Genomic DNA, 16,342 nt, shown 5'->3' on the forward strand with positions numbered 1-16,342 from the left:
TTGCACCTGATCTGTCCTTTATCCATGCCTGCTGGATAAACAGCCCTTGCAGGCAGCTGCAAAGCTGGGGGATTTTCTTTTAGGAAACTGTATTAAGAATTACACAACAACAAAAAAAAACCAACCTATATTATGGAATTTCTCTGTCTCTGGTTGACATGTACCACTTTAACTGTTGAGAAAAATGAAGCCTTTAATAGATTCTTGGGTATTAGAGTGAGAGATGCAGCTTTTCAGTGAACAGAGAACAGGAATTTGACTCTAGTTTATGCAAGGTAAAAAATCCTATCTTACACTTGCAAAATAGTTGGGGTTTGTAGGCAGTGCTACTGATTGACTGCCATAGAGAGAGATGACAAAAAGGGCAAGATGTAGAGCAGACGATCAGCCTCACTGTCAGGTAAGGACAAATGCACTCTTGCCAGGGTCACAGCTCTACTGTTGACATATTTGACTTATTTTTTTTTCCTCTAGTATTTCATTTCTCAAAAGTGTTTTAATGGAATGCAGATCAACCTTGAGAGATAATTAACATTTGAGCAATGGCTGAAATGGTAGATTAATTTCCATCTGCTGAGCATAGCTGACAGTCTGAGGCCTCCTTAGATGTGAATTACTTACGGCTACAGTAAGAACTCATAATCTGGCCAGACAAGCAGGAATTTAAGCTATAGTTTCATCTAACTTCAGGGCAACTTTCTCCTTTATTAAAAATCTTATTAAATACTCTAGAAAAATCTTAATCCAAACAAACATCTCAACTTTCTTGACACAAATTCACAAAGAATAGTCACAGAACTGTAATGAGTTTCAACACCAAGCAAGTTCTCTCTCAAAATACAGCATTTCAGAGGACTGACAGAATGGCCTGAATCCCACTTACCACTTCAGTAAGCAGCAGAACAGAGCCCTCCCATTATGTAACAAAGTTTCCAGAAAACTTGGGTCAACTTACTGTCAAGGAGACAGCCTCTCTCCAGCCTGAGGATGACAGGTAGATTTGGTTCAGTAGTTTTACAGTGCTTTTAAAGGACTTTTGTAATAAGCCAGATCCTGTTTGTAGCTATGATGCCTCATTCCTGAAGCCTTTTCTTCAAAGTCTCCCATAATCCGAAGAAAAGTTCAATGCGTGAAAGGCAACAGGATTAGTCTCAGGTGCTGCAGACTCTGCACCACAGCCAGAGGTACAGGCTGAATACCCATAACTGTGCTGTCACAGTGAATCCAAACTCCACTTTAGTTTTCATTATCTTAAGAAAAGGGAGGAACATATCCAATGTCCACAGTAATGTTGGTATAAAGAGGATGCTTTGTTCTGGAAAGGAGCTTGAACTCTAAAGAGTTCATCCCATCATCCTTCCAAGTTTTTCCAGTGTTGTGGTGGGAAGCAGGCCTGAAGAAAGGAGAACAGTTGCCATTAGAGAAAAGAACAAAAGTGATGATAACAACTGATGCTTTGAATAGAGGTAACAGAAGAAAAGGTATTCTGGAGGGCAAAGGCTTAGCATGTGAAAGCCGTCAGCAAAGCCCCAAGAAAATCCTCTCCCTCTAATTACAAATGAGAAGGAGAGAATGCTTAACAGGGTTGGGTTGAACTTTGTGCAGAGTATTACAAACAAGGAGGACAGCATGGTCTGGATCCTGATCAGAAAGGGTGATTGGATTCTGAAAAAAAAAGAAAAAAAGAAAAAAAAAAGAACCTGGTAGCAAGCAAAGAGACTTGGGAGCACAACAGAGAGGCTTGCAAGAGCACTGAACACAGACAGCAATAAGAAGGTTTAAGACAGAGTTGTTATGGAAACCTCAAGTTAAGAGGAGGGAGGGAAATCTGTGCTGTCACTATGAGAAGCCCTCACACTTGCCCCAACAATCTCTTCCATTGCTTTTATACAGAAGTGGTCTTCACTAAGGTCTGTTCTGCACCTTAGTCACCTCCTCTAGCTACAATACTGCTTTCCACTGTTTTAATGTCACATTGTAAATCTGCACAAAGAGCCTCTTCAAAGAGAAACCTCCTGGTTTACAAGACAGACTGAGATGGCATTTTCCCTGAATAATTTGATGCTGAAGTTTGATACTTGCAAGCTGCCTGGCTAGCAAATATTCTTAACTTCACACTAGGTAAGAAGTAGGAAACTAGAAGTGCACCTACCCTTCCAACGCAGAGGTAAGAGCAGCACTGCTCAAGTGAAGCTAACTGGGAGCTTTCTTTAAATAGCAGCATTGAAACAGAAAAATAAGCAGTGGCATGAGGTTTACTTCCCACCTTTCTTAAGGATGACTACGTAACAGCCTGCCACAAGGAGCAGTCTCTGAGCTGCTCTCTCTGGTACAATTACCTTCTCCAAGGCTCTTCTGTCTCTCTGTTGTAATCCATCACTTTGTAGCGTCCAAGGTGCGGTGGGTTCCGCACAATTCTCATGCCTGCTAACTGGACCCTTTAAAATGAAGAGCAAAATGTGTACTTAGGTATAAAGATGTCATTGCCAGCTAACAATTGGACTTTGTATAATTTACCTTAAGAAATTAATTACTGAATGATGGCATCTATGTTAGCTTACCAACAGAACTTGACAGTAATACTGTTAGACCCAGCAAGTCTTTGTTTATCACACAGGACCCTTCATATTCACAGGAATTTTCTTTGCAGAAGAATGAAATTGTGCTGAATTTAGGTTATCTAACTGGCATGTCTGCAGCATTTAATTGCCTTCTGTTGCGACCTGGTGCAACAGCAAGCTGCACTGAAGTGGGAATGCTCTAAAGCTGGAAGAAGCTACAGAACTGAAAATATTTATCTAGAAAATGATTTCAACGTTTCAGTGACAGTAATGACATACTAATACATATTTCAGTTTTACACAAGGCACCTTGTTGCATTGGAATTTTACAAGATTTGCACCAGGTGGGTCTTACTTACAGAGGAACAGAAAGAACACCATACACAAGCTTGACAGGACCTGCTGAACCAATCCAAGGCTGAAGGTGACAGTTTCCTGTCATCACATCATTACCAGTGACACGATGTGGTGTCACCACTACATGCCAGAGTCAAAACACCAACCCAGTGTGGTGACGGGTGAATTTGCTATCAAAGAAATGTAAGACACAGTCCTCAGCAGGCAAAGGCACTTTTGGGATAGGAAAGGGGTGATCTTCACAGATTTCCTGGAACTCAGAGAAACCATCAGCTCTGACCACTACATCAGAATACTGACTAAGCTGAAGGCTTGAGCATCCAGAGAAGAATACCATTTTTTCTTGCAACACAATAATGCCAGGCTCCATACCATTCAAAGACCATTGTGGACACTGCCAGTCTTGCCTGGACTGTCCTATCACACCCACCACACAGTCCAGATTTAGCAACTTTTGACTTCCCTGTTTTGGACAATGAAAAATGGACTACCTGGGCAACATTTTCCTACTAACAGCACTATCACAACAAACATGAAACAGTGCATCACCTCCAATGTGCAGCACACAGGCTCTTGTTCTTCACTGGCAAAAAAAAAAAAAAAACCAACAAAAAATGCATACCTCGTTGTGGTGACTATGTTGAAAAACAGTGTTTTGTAGCTGAGAATTTGCCCTATCAAATAGCATTACTGTGCTCTTTATAACTGTTGTAGTTTCCAGGGAAATAAATAGGAGGCATTACTTTCAAGCTATGTACTATTTTAGCTAGCTTGCTCTGAAAGGCAGAGAAGGATTTTTATGTTAACCTGATTTCAATTCCCAGAAGAATGCTGCTGTTGAGAACTCTAGCAGCTTTTAAACCAGAACATTTCACCATAACTGTAATGCTGTGCAAGACCAAAAGAGCATAAGGTCTTTATTGTCAGTTTAGCTTTTTTAACTACCCTATTAGCTTGGCTCAGTGCAGGATGGTACACAGTGCAACTGCAAAGGTGAATAAAGACACAGCTGTGATTTTGTACTTGAAGAATCTGCATTAGGCTAAATACCTCAAACAACACATTTTGTTCACTTCTATAGCATGCTGCTGCCATAGCAACCAACATACAAGAAAAAAAAATATTCAGTTAGCTTGTGCTGTCACTCACAATAGTTCACAGACTTCTCCATCACGGAGGGCAGAAGTTGGAACGAAGGAACAGACCATGCAGGTTAAACAGCCATTAGTAACTGAATTCTGAGTATTAGTGACCAGGTAGCATTTGGAGCAACCCATGTGCCTAACATAAACTCAGAACTGTTTGGGAATTAATAAATACTTCTTGATTTTCTTGTTTATCAAGTTTACAGATTCACTTCCTTGGGACTATTAATGTCAGTGGAGCCACAGCATGTCAACTACTGCTGGTTATAACCCCTTGGAAGCGCTCCAGTGCAAGTGCAGGCACAAGGATGCAAAGTACCACATTGTCCCCCAGTATCTGAAGAAAGCTTTGTTCTCCCAGCACACAATGATTAGTCATAGATTCTGAGCATTTTCTGACAGCAATCATGCCCACTGCCAGCAGCATCTGGATTACAGTGCTACTGCAAGCACATTAAGAAACGGAGTCTCTTAGCTCCTCTCTTGCAGTAATGCTGTGTGCTTCACTAGGAAGCTGTGAATCAGTACCTTGCAGCGATGTCATCGGTTTCACCACCATCACCCCAGTAAGTGTTTGGAAACCCATTCATCTTCATGTAGTGCTCTGGAGTCAAAGCAGATACACCTCCAAAAAAGGACTTATATGGAAGGCTAAAATAGCAGGGGAGGAAAAACAAAAAACAAAAAACATCATTGTGAGGGCTAATAACAGTCCTTCAGAAACAAGCAAGGGCAGCCAGGTCACAGATGTTAATCTCATTCCTTACAGTTTTTCTGCAGAGGCAGATGGATGCTAAGTGGTAAGTTTAGATGTACTCCCAAAGAAAGTTTTAAGCCCAGAATCAGGAGATATTATTTACCGAAACCCAAAACAGCAAAATCATGCAATTCTGTGTCCCATCTCAGAAAGTCTAAGTGAAGGTTGCTTGAAAATTAACATCTCCAATTAGATCCAAACACCAACATTGTACTGTGTATAGAATCATAGAATTGCTCAGGTTGGCAAAAGCTTCAAGACCACCAAGTCCAACCACAGCCTAACCTACTACCCTAACTCTAACAACCCTCTGCTAAATCATGTTCCTGAGCACCACGTCCAAACGATTTTCAAACACGTCCATGGATGGTGACTCAACCACCTCCCACAATCTTCCACATACAGTGTCTGCCATCCCATACTCCTTATTGTGGACACAAAAACAAATCTGCCTGTTATTTCCAAGCTGAGCTAATAATGGAGCAGGGAAACACGTGCATGGAATCGTTTGAGATTGCATGTCTAGGTCAGCAACTCCTCTTACTGGAGAAGCCTCTAGTGCTAGAACAAAAAAAAATGAATATTCCCACTTCTTGAAGGTTGGATCTTTCCCTATCCACATTCATGCTATCCATCTAGAAAGAAAAGAGTAGGATACATAAGTCCCAAAGCACATGGAAGCACTTACTTGTACTGAAATTTATCCATGGCACTAGCCATATGTTTGGGATAGTATTCATCACAGACATAGAGATTATAATCATTCTCAGGTACCAGGTCCACATCATGCAGAAGGAGGCAGTCCCAGTCTTCATCCTTCAAGGCTTCCCGGACACCAACATTAAGTAACTTTGCTCGGTTAAAGGTGCCATTCCCCACCTGGAAAATAAGATTTACGTTTCCCCATCAAAAAAAAAACAAACAGGAGAACTCAATTACAACAGATGGTAGAGCAAAAAGCTTACATAGGTGAATGACACTGGAGTGAATTACTACTGCCTGTGAATTTCATCCCCTAGATTATCTGCTCTCTTCAAAATATTGTTTGCAACTTTAATCAGTGATATATCAGGTGCTGTTTATTGCTGGCATATGAAGAAGGCAGACTTTTAAGACACCAGAACATTAAGCCTTCAGGTTGACATATATAAGCACATCAACACTTCTGTTCTGATTATTGCTTACTAAAGCTTAGAAAGGAGAAAAAAAGATCTGTCACAAACAAGAAGCTTCCTCCCTCTCAATCAGCTATTTAATCAATGAACACCACACTTTCCCTGTCTCCATTATCTTTTGCAACATCACTCCATCATCAGTTACTAATGGCTGTTTAACCTGCATGGCCTGTGGCAAACAGCAAGGCCAAGGCAGATGTTTTCACTTGATATAGTCTAAAAATATCCAACTTCATCTTAACATTTAGTCTCAACAGTTTTAGTCAGCAGCTGTACTGACAAGCCACTGACAGACAACTCACATTCAACTCCTGAAGAGCTGAAAATACAAGTTACCACTTAATGACAGCTTTATCCCTCTTGGGAGGAAACAAAAACCCAGCCCAACACAATAAATCAATAGCAGGACAGTGATCTTGACAAGTGGTAAGATATTTCAATCAGTGGCAGCCATGGAAGTATGATGGCATGTAACTTCACAGCTCGACCCAGGCATCAAAATGTACTTCCATTAGAAGATCCACATATCTTGTTCAGAACCTAACCTTCACGTGGCAAACTCCACCAGGTATATTCAATTCAGATTTACCTGCTGAATCAAGTAGATCCTATAGCTGAGCTGCTGGCGCTGCAAGAAGGGATGAATGTAGTAGAGAAGATGGTGAAGGTATTTCTCCTGGTTACTGTATGCTACAAGGATGGCTGACTTGTAGCGGGCCAAGCAGTGAGGTGGTCTGTACTGGCCTCCAGACTGAACAAAAGGATTTTTTTGGATGATCATTCTTTCACTGGGGAGCACGTCAAAAGCGATGGTTAACAGACCAACTGTAAGGAGAGGCAGAGAAAAAAAAACAGATAAGCAACATTAGGAGTGTTTCTCAACTTGCATTTAAGAACACTAGAGCAGCTCCACACAGTTACTACAGGAGACACCAGATCTCCCCTAACCCAGCACAGGTAATAACACCACACAGATGTGCCCTTGTGACAAATTCCACTGCTACCTGCCAGTCACCCCATCACAGCTCTGTACAGCGCTGCCAGGCCCAGCACCAGGCCAGCAGGCACTTGCCAGAGAGGCATCATAGAAACATTACAGCCAACCATGCACTACAGGCCTGTGTACTTTCCTTTTTCTTGGTACTGGCTCCACAGCACACAAACCTGTCTTCTGTGCATCCTTCAATAAGTGCATCCACTGTGGAAGTACAGAGGAAAACAAATCTAGGTGACACTTTTTTTTTTTTTTTGGCTACCCACATGGAAAATGTCTGTAAGGCTCTTTCAGATTGGATTCAAGGACAAAGATGTCCATAAGAACACTCAGCAGGTTGGGGGGAAACAGATTAAAGCCCAGATGAACACAAATGATTTGGGAAATATAAATGCTTTAGAAAGTGTTAACTTTATCCGAAAAGAAGTTCAAAGTTTAATCACGTGCCACCAGGGCTGTATTTGCTGTACCATTTAATTCTATACACAGTGCTAGGCAGGTAGCATTTTGCTATCAAAGTTCTAGGAGCAACAGATAGCAGAGCTGAGGAAGAAGCTCAGTATTTTGTATTTGCAAGAATAGGCATGGGGCAGCAAAAGCAACTACAAATGACAGCAGCTCTACTAAGTAGATCAATTTTAAACACAAAACATACCCAGTGGGTACAGCAGTTTTTACCTAATTAAAATAAAGCCATCTTCTTCAGATGGGAAAATCTTGAAAAGAAAAAAAGCAGTGCAAAGTATCAATCATGATTTTAACACCAGTCCTGCATTGTGACAATCTGAAAGTGCAAAGACTGATTATTTTACTATCTCTTCTGGGTTCACAGAATCACAGAATGGCCAGGGTTGGAAGGGACCTCAAGGATCACAAGTTTCCAACCCCCTGCCACAGGCAGGGCCACCAACCTCCCCATTTAATACCAGACCAGGCTGCCCAGGGCCCCATCCAACCTGGCCTTGAACACCTCCAAGGACGGGGCATCCACAACCTCTCTGGGCAGCCTGTTCCAGCACCTCACCACTCTCTCTGTAAAGAACTTCCCCCTGACATCCAACCTAAATCTCCCCTCCTTCAACTTAAAACCATTTCCCCTCATGCTGCCATCATCTACCCTTTTAAAGAGTTGATACCCCTCCTGTGTGTGAGTTTGTGGATTGTGAAAGGAGGACCAGAACTAGCAAAAGAGTGACATTTGCACACTTATCAGTGTATCATAGTGGCTTTCCAGTTACTTTTCTCTAAGAAAATAAAGCACAAATACAGAACAATAAAATACAATAATTTTTATAAAAATATATTAAAATATGTTCTTCACACAAGCTAGGAAGAAACCTTCACCTAAACTACAATTAAAATCCAACAATGTGATCACCTCACATTATGGTTTTAAGAAGGTCCAATTATCTGCAGGTCACATTACCCAAGGACAAAATATTTTTGTACCAGAAGCCTGGGAGCTACTTTATTTATTTTTGCTGTCATAAATGGGATTTTTTTTTTCCTCTTCCAAGCTCATAGCTAATCCTGTGGCTGTTTTGAAGTGAGCTTTCAGTATCTTCTAAGTCACACTCCCTGTAAAGCACTGAAATAAATTATCCTCTCATTAAATTTCTGATAACGAAGCCTAGGAGAAAGAGAATAAGTATTTAGGCTTGGTTTGCCCCAGGTCTAATACATATTAAAGGAGGTGAGTCCAGAAGGTACTTCTTCCAGCCTATCTCACATTCAAAATCTCTGGTACAAACTTAACAAAGCACATAAATAAATAGGGTCTGTGTTCACCCACATCCTGTTTAACTGACACAAAGGAAGTGACATCCCTCCTTGCTTGTTTCAGAAGAGCATGAGGAAGGTTCAAGGATTAGCTTTGGAGTAAGATTCAAGCTGTCCATGCTGGGAAACACTTGGCTAGCACACAGAAACTGTATGCATCTCATTTTCAGGGGCAACCGTAAAGGCCGTAACAGCTTCTTCTTCTAGGAACGTAAACAACAGCATTCCTCCAAGGTCTGTCAAAACAGCCACTGACCCCATCCCCTGCACAACTAAAAAAGAACTAGAAGACCAGCCCCAGTGAATCCCACTTCGTAGTCTGGCTTAAAAACAAACAAACAAACAAAAACCAAGACAATTTTGCCAACAAGATTTTGTGATTGCTGACTCTGAAGCATCACTTATAAATCCTTCCTTCGGTACCTAAAACACAGGAGAGATTTGATTTTAATGATGTCACCCTAAGTACATTAGATTGGAAACTGGAGTACACTGCTGTTGTAGTTGCATATCTGAAACAGAAGAGAAGATCTGCAGAGAACTGTGCAGCAGGCCCACAAATCCACTGTAAGGATTTTAGGATGTTATTACCTACTTTTATGCAGACTGTTTCCTGCTCCATCTTTAAGAGCAGCAGGCCAACATTTTTTTTAAGCTTGTATTTTACACTGCTGTTCAGATTTATGAACTCTCCTGATTAACAGTTCTTTTAAGGTCCTCTAACTACAGCATCATTAACCACCAATGTGATGACATCTGGAGCTTGCTGAAGAAACACTATCTGCAGAATGGATTTCATGTACAGATCACAGCTCCCAAGATGACGTAAGAAATGGAATTAATTAATTCTTTTCTGTTCTCTCACAAAGGCATTTTTGTTTTCCCTAATACAATGCCAGCTCTTTCTATTGGAGTTAAGGTTCCACAGCGGTAATCCTTAAATTCCAAAAATCAGATCTGAATTTGGACATAAGGGACAGAAATAACACGGGCTTGTGTTCTCTCCTTCCATACCCAGACATCTGATACATGAGGGTAATACCGACAGCACTGAGGCTTTTCAAGACACCAAATCCTCCTGAGCTGCCTGGCTCCTCACCTCAAACAATTCGGCTCTGAAACTCATTCTTAGGCGCTAAGGAAGCGCAGAAAAGAGTCGTTAAAGCCTGTGATGCATCCCCAGACCTCTGTCTGCCCTACACCCCTTGGCTATAAACTCAGTTCCAGCTCTCCGCTCTCCTTCCCATCCAGCTAACAAACAGCTAATGCACTGTAATCTGATTAAATCCCAGATGTGGGCAGAGAAGCTGCAAGCTGGCCCAGACGGGGAAAAACAAAAGGTCTTTGGGAGAGGACAGAACAAAGAGAAAAAGGGAAGGAAGAAAAAAAAAAAAAGCTCAACCATCTCGGCCACGTTAGAAAGCACAGGATCCCCATTCAGACAAGGTACAAAATGCTGTGCAGCCACAGTTAGGTGGATTGAGAAGACAGTTCAACTGTGTGACACAGTGGAAAATCTGTGCAAGACAAGAGGTTGATCTTCCAAAGCATCAGCCGGGAGGCCTCCTGTGGAGCTATGCAGCTACCAACATATGGCCCAGGAATGGGGGCTGCGTGGTTGTCTGCATCCAGGAATAAGAAAGAGGGGCTGTCCCCTTCAGGGAAAGCTCTAAGCCTGATACATTACGTGTATTAAAGAGTCTTTTAACTCCAATTTCTTTTAAACACTTTCCTGCTATTTCACTGCCTTTCAAATGGGCAGTAGTTCAGAGAGAAAGAGAATTAACAATGACTATGCTCTTTTTTCCCTTTTTTCTCCTAGAAAAGCATAATTTAAAATGAAAATTGTGCTTCTTGAGAGATCTGAAATATATCCTGGGAGTTTAACGTCAAATAACTTAGGGATCTGATAATGAGAGGGTCAGATAGAGAACTTCTACTCCATCAGAAGTTGTGTTTTCTTGAAGCAGTATCAGCAGATGGTATCAAACCCTCAGTAAGTTTGCAGATAACACCAAGTTGGGAGAAAGTGTTGATCTGTATGGAGATGGGAAAGCCCTACAGAGGGATCTGAACATTGAGGCCCTGGAGCGTGTCCAGAAAATGGCAATGAAGCTGTGAGGGGTCTGCAGCACAAGTCTTACATGCAGCAGCTGAGGGAGCTGGGATTGTTTAGTCTGGAGAAGAGGAAGTTCAGGGGAGACCTCATTGCACTCTAAAACTCCCTAAGAGGAGGTTATGGTGAAGTAGGGGCTGGCCTCTTAGCATAACCAGCAACAGGATGAGTGGGAATGACCTCAAGTTGTACCAGGTGAGTTTCTGGTTGGATATTAGGGAAAATTTCTAAAGAGTGGTAAGGTGCTGGCACAGGCTGCCCAGAGAGGTGGAGGAGACAGCAACCCTGGACGTGTTCAAGAAATGTTTGGATGTTGTACTGAGGGATGTGGGTTCACGGGGCAATGGTCGTCAGACTAGATGATCTTGGAGGTCTTTTCCAACCTTGGCGATTCCATGACAGTTCTATGATAATCAACACCTTGACATGACCAATTAGTTCCCTCCACAGTCTGGCTCCTGAGCTCCTTCTATCCCTGAAGAGCGTTTAATTAATAGGAAACTTCAGCGCACAGAATTAAACCCCACAATTCCCTGTCCATATTGCTAGCAGCTGCCTGTGACAGCGCACTCCCTGCCTGTGACATGTTCTAGTCAACATCCAAATATCAAGGGATCTATTTTAAACAAATCTATTCTAGCTTGAGGAACTACATTACTTCTAAAGACTTTCTTAGTTCAGAATAAACAGCTCTAATAACGGAGTTCAATACGAAAAAGTGAAACTCGCACAAGCTAAACAAACAGGAAGAGCAGCATGGATTGATACCTCAGCAAAAGTACAGCAGCACAAAGCATATTACTGCAGTCATATTGCACACGTTGCTTCTCAAGTTCGGGGCCACAAGAGGGTCAACAAACATCACTGAGGGTTAAAAACGCAAGCCCAGTTCTTCCAAGGCAGGCAGATTTATGCAGTTAGTTCTTATGCAGCTGCCCTGGAAGTGGTTTCAGGTAGTTGAGTAAAAGGCAGATGGAGCTTCAATCTGAGTCTACATTCACAGAATTAGTTAAATGATCTACTGTACACATAAGTGAAGAAAGCACTGCACTCCATAACAGCCCCAATCCAGAAACCATTTATGCTGCTTGGCATGCTTCCAGTTCCTTTTACGTGTTTTGGAGCGGACACAGTGAATTATTACCAGCTCTGAACAGGCGACTGGAGTCTACAGAATTGATTTCAAATCTTATTTAATGGGTTTATGAAATTAGTATTAAGAGGCATCATTCTTTCTGATGTAGTGCTTCCAAGAGAGATCGGCTCCATAAGAGATGATAACAACCAATCAAGACATTTACGAAGTTTCATAGTTTTATAGGATGTTAAGGTTGGAAAAAAAAGGGTATTTATACGTGTTCTATATGTGATGGACATAGAGAAATTAAGGGCAAGCACCTTGCAGAGCAGCATGCACCTTTACCAGCAAAAAAGAAAACCACAAAAAAAACCAAAACCAAACCACTCAAGAGGCTGGCATATAAGAATACCAGAATGAATATCTTATTTCTTACATTTAAAAGAAAACATCACTGAGTAGAAACTAGAACAAAACATCTTTTTACTCCTAAGCTCAATCTGTATCCGTGATCTAAAATATCATTTCACAGCAACAATGCTTCATATTCTCCATTCTAACTTTTTAGTACAGCAGAACTCCCACAGCCTCTTTGCTTCACTATTTTTCTTTTACCTATTCAGCCATACTGCTTGCTTCTGCCTCTAACTACACAGTTTTCATGTTATTGCTGGAGTACGACATGCAGGCCAACCCCTCTCTTCTTAGTGCTGCCAGGAATGGGGAGCAGAAAAGATCTTAATGTAGATTTTCTAGCTCTGACACCATCCATTACTTTTATGCAGTTTCACTCTGCATCTGTCTCCTCCATGTACATCATCACTGCTCTTGCTTATCTGATTGTTGGCAGGCAAGCTGCAAGAATTACATCTACTTTTTAAAATTTAAGAGCAAAGCTTACTCATTTGTTCAGGACAGCAGATACTTGTCAGTAGTGGCTACAAGTCAATTTCTACTGCATTTCCCAGCAAAACAAGGCAGTTTGAGCCACAGAATCATAGCTTCCCAAAACAATTAATGGGCTCTGGTTAATGATGAACAAGAGGCTATACTAAGGCCATTATAACTGACACTTGTACAAAGAAACTGTGCTATTTTAGTAACACTTAATAAAGCTGTTTCCAGGAGAAGTGCTGAAGCTTATACCAAACATTACCACACATACTGCATTTCATTTTAACTTCAGCAAGAGGTAGGAAGAAAACTCCACACAACAAGCTGCATTACAACCTCAAAAAGCTCTCACAGCTGGAGGCTGCCAGCACAGCTCAGTAAGCTAAGCAAGCAGCTCAGCACATGAGGAAGCAAAGCCACTGTCTTCCACAACACTTCTACCCGTGAGTTAAGGTCAGGCTGCTCTCTCCATGTTCCATTTGCACAGAACCACTTTCCTAGAAGAGCAGCATGACTAAGGAGTGTGTATCAAGACTACTAATGTGAAAAACTAGGCGTACAGAAACTTGTGCTGTAAACTGAAAAACAGACCAGAGTAATTTACTCTGCTATACATTCAGCAGTGGAACAGCCACAACAACTACACGTGCATACTTACAGTACTTTTCCAGTCTGGGCTACCTGAGTGGAAGGGATTCACTAACACCTGTGCATCACAGCTGCCAAACTTGCTGTATGGTTCTAACTTGGCATTTACTTCACTTAGGAGACGTTTTAGCAGCACAAGAGCCGAATTAACGCCGCTCCAAGAAGTGGCTGTGACCTGCCGTAAATGAGGTACAGCCTGCGACCTAACTCCTAAGTGCGTGGGGAACATCGTTAAAGAAACATAACAATACCAGGCCAACACAATCACCGAGAACAGCGAGCCGCGGAGATGCATTCCCGTAGAAAGGCACATTTTAAACGTTGGAGCCCAGAAGAGCAACAGCCGGAGTTGGGACGAGCCAGAGGTCGGTACGTACCGGCAATGGGCGAGTGCGCCGAGCAGTAGGGCAGCGCCGCCCCGCCGCCAACCGGGACCAGCAGGCTGAGGTTCGTATACACGTCGTGGCTTTTGGAGTAATCCAAAACGCGCTGCGACTCCAAAAACCCTCGGAACACGCTCGAGGCTCCACCTCGGTACAGTATCAGGATGAACACGGCTTGGAAGACGAGAAGGAACAGCAGGAAGCAGGGGTTCTCCACGCGGGACAGGGACATGGCTCTCGCACCGGGTGACCGCCGCGAGCCGCCGCCAGCTCGGGGCTACATGGCTGCGGCCGAGCACCTCTGCCACTCCCGGCACCGACTTCGGGAGGCGGCAGAGCTCCCCTCCGCCATCTCAGATGTGCCCTTCCCGATTCCGCCGAGGGAAGGAGGAGCAGCTCGGCGCCCCGGCAGCGGCACGGCCCCGCTCCCTCTGCCCACCCAAGGAGCGCCCTGAGGAAAGGAGGAAAGGGCGGGAAGATGCGGCGCCGCGCGCGCCCGTCAGCATGCAAGGGGACCCGGGCTCTCCCGCCTCCCCTACGCCGGCCCTTGTAGACACCCGACCTTTCCCCCACTCCGTCCCAGCTCGAGATTAGAACGCGGACACCCTCACCCCGAGGTAACCGTCCCTCACGGCCCGCCCGCTCCTTCCGCAGAGACTACAGCTCCCAACACAGCAGGATGGGCGGGGCTGCCGCCGGGCATGCTGGGAGCTGTAGTCATCGCCCTCAGGTGCTGGTCCGCCCGTTCCATGCCCAGCGCCCTGTGGTGCAGCCCCTGTCCCTCACCCCCAGCTGCCCTCCCCTGACAGCTCCATGCCGTTCCCTCGGGCCCTGTCGCTGTCACACAGAGCAGAGCTCAGCGCTGCCCCTCCGCTCCCTGTGAGGAGCTGCAGCAGCTGTAGTACTTGTTTTCATTACTTAAAATTCATTGGAGAAGTTAGCGTGATGGTAAATAAAGAAAGCACACTGAGAAAAGGAGGTGGTGGTGGTGAGGTGGGGGTTGGCCGCTTCTCCCAGGTACCAGCAATAGGATGAAATAGGATGGCCTCAAATTGCACCAAGGGGGGTTCAGGTTGGGTATTGAGGCAGTGGCACAGCTGCCCAAGGAGGTGATGCAGTCTCTGTGCCTGGAAGTGTTCAAGAACCTTGTAGATATGGCACTGAGGGATATGGCTTAGTGGGCATGGTGGGGATTGCTGGTTGGACTAGATCATCTTAGCGGTCTTTTAACCTTCACGATTCTATGATTCTTTGAGCTTGGGCAAGGCCTGTCTGTCTCCATCAATTTCTGAGGCAGAGAGAAGCAGGTCATTTTGGAACAGATCTGCACCAGCAGCTCTGATAACTTTACTGGCAGTCAGGTGGTGTAAAAATTGCCATCTTGTGCCTTTCTGGGGCGCAATGAGCATGTCAGCTGGAAAAACAACAGCTTGACCCAATCTTTAGTTCAGCCTATGTTATGTATATGCTCTCATGACTGGAAAACTAATGTATAGCTTAATTCTGTGCTGGCTGGGGAGCTGAATCTCCACGAATGTCTCTTTCAAGGCACCTCAAAAACCAAATGTGAGAATTATCATTCCTCTCATTCCCCTTCTCCTATGGCCACCTAAATTGGTGAATCAGAACCCACCACAGGTCTACAAAGTGCAAACAACGGCGTACAGGAGAGCTGAATGCAGATCAGAACTTCATGGTGCCAGCAAGGCCAAGTCTCTTCAAGGTCACTGCACTCCTATTTTTTCCCCTGACGTGAAAGGCTGGGAGAGATTTGAATTAAAAATGAATTGGGTTGCTTAAATGAAAAAAATAACTGTCTTCACTGAAGCATGGAGGATAGTTGGCAGGCATTTTAGCAACCCCTGTGCACAGATGTATTGAGGGCAGTGATGGAGGAAAACAATGTTGGACTGGATCAGTAAGGCACAGGAACAGGGCTGTCTTGACAGCCAAAGGTCTACCTTTCTCATTTTCACATGTCCACCCGAGAAATTAAATGAATGCATAGGGAAAAAAAGGCAAATACCATCTTCAACAGAGCTTGAAATTAAGTTTGTGCAGGAGGCTCTGGATGTCCCAGGGGAGGGGCGCTTCCCCTCCCTTTAAGTGTAATTTCACCTCCAATCAGCCCCAAATGTGATGAGAGACAGAGAAGTACTTCACCATTTAATACAATTCATTCTCTTTTGCTCTTTCCCCTCCTTCTGCCCGTTATGCCTTGGGACCTGCATCACTTCCCTGTTGAAAATGCAGCAGAGAGCCTGGCAAGCTTAGCTTTGAAAATGTAAGGCCCCAGGAGGGGGAGAACAGCATGTTGGGGTGACACCAAGCAGGGTGCTCAGGTAGAGCCAGAGTCAGTCTGTCCTGCCCACTGCTCTGCCTGACCCCCATGGTTTTTAATAAAGGAAAGAGGAAAGCAGCATTACATTTAGTAAAGACATTGCAGAGGATTTCA

At 43.7% G+C, this 16,342-nt stretch overlaps 1 protein-coding gene across 1 annotated transcript; it reads right to left on the reverse strand.

The window, feature by feature from the left end:
* Window positions 1–674: 674 nt before the first annotated feature.
* LOC122155584 (beta-1,4-galactosyltransferase 3-like) lies at window positions 675–14,558 on the reverse strand. Its single transcript, XM_042809567.1, has 6 exons — window positions 13,882–14,558; window positions 6,585–6,820; window positions 5,509–5,699; window positions 4,592–4,714; window positions 2,340–2,438; window positions 675–1,393 (listed from the first exon to the last, which is right to left on the reverse strand). The coding sequence occupies exons 1-6, from the start codon at window positions 14,117–14,119 to the stop codon at window positions 1,252–1,254; spliced, it is 1,029 nt and encodes a 342-aa protein (XP_042665501.1). The 5' UTR covers window positions 14,120–14,558; the 3' UTR covers window positions 675–1,251.
* Window positions 14,559–16,342: the final 1,784 nt, after the last annotated feature.

Source organism: Centrocercus urophasianus, unplaced genomic scaffold (genome assembly GCF_019232065.1).
Source record: "Centrocercus urophasianus isolate 14NV4802_14NV808 unplaced genomic scaffold, USGS_Curo_1.0 seq_12, whole genome shotgun sequence".
In the NCBI taxonomy this organism is placed as follows: Eukaryota; Metazoa; Chordata; class Aves; order Galliformes; family Phasianidae; genus Centrocercus; species Centrocercus urophasianus.

What these genes read in the sequence shown, in the direction of transcription:
- LOC122155584 (XM_042809567.1), bottom strand. Translation starts at nt 14,119, where the DNA reads ATGTCCCTGTCCCGCGTGGAGAACCCCTGCTTCCTGCTGTTCCTTCTC. An exon ending in GGCGCACTCGCCCATTGCCG is followed by an intron (nt 6,821 to 13,881) that starts GTACGTACCGAC and finishes CTCTCCTTACAG; the next exon opens with TTGGTCTGTTAACCATCGCT. An exon ending in GGATCTACTTGATTCAGCAG is followed by an intron (nt 5,700 to 6,584) that starts GTAAATCTGAAT and finishes CTTATTTTCCAG; the next exon opens with GTGGGGAATGGCACCTTTAA.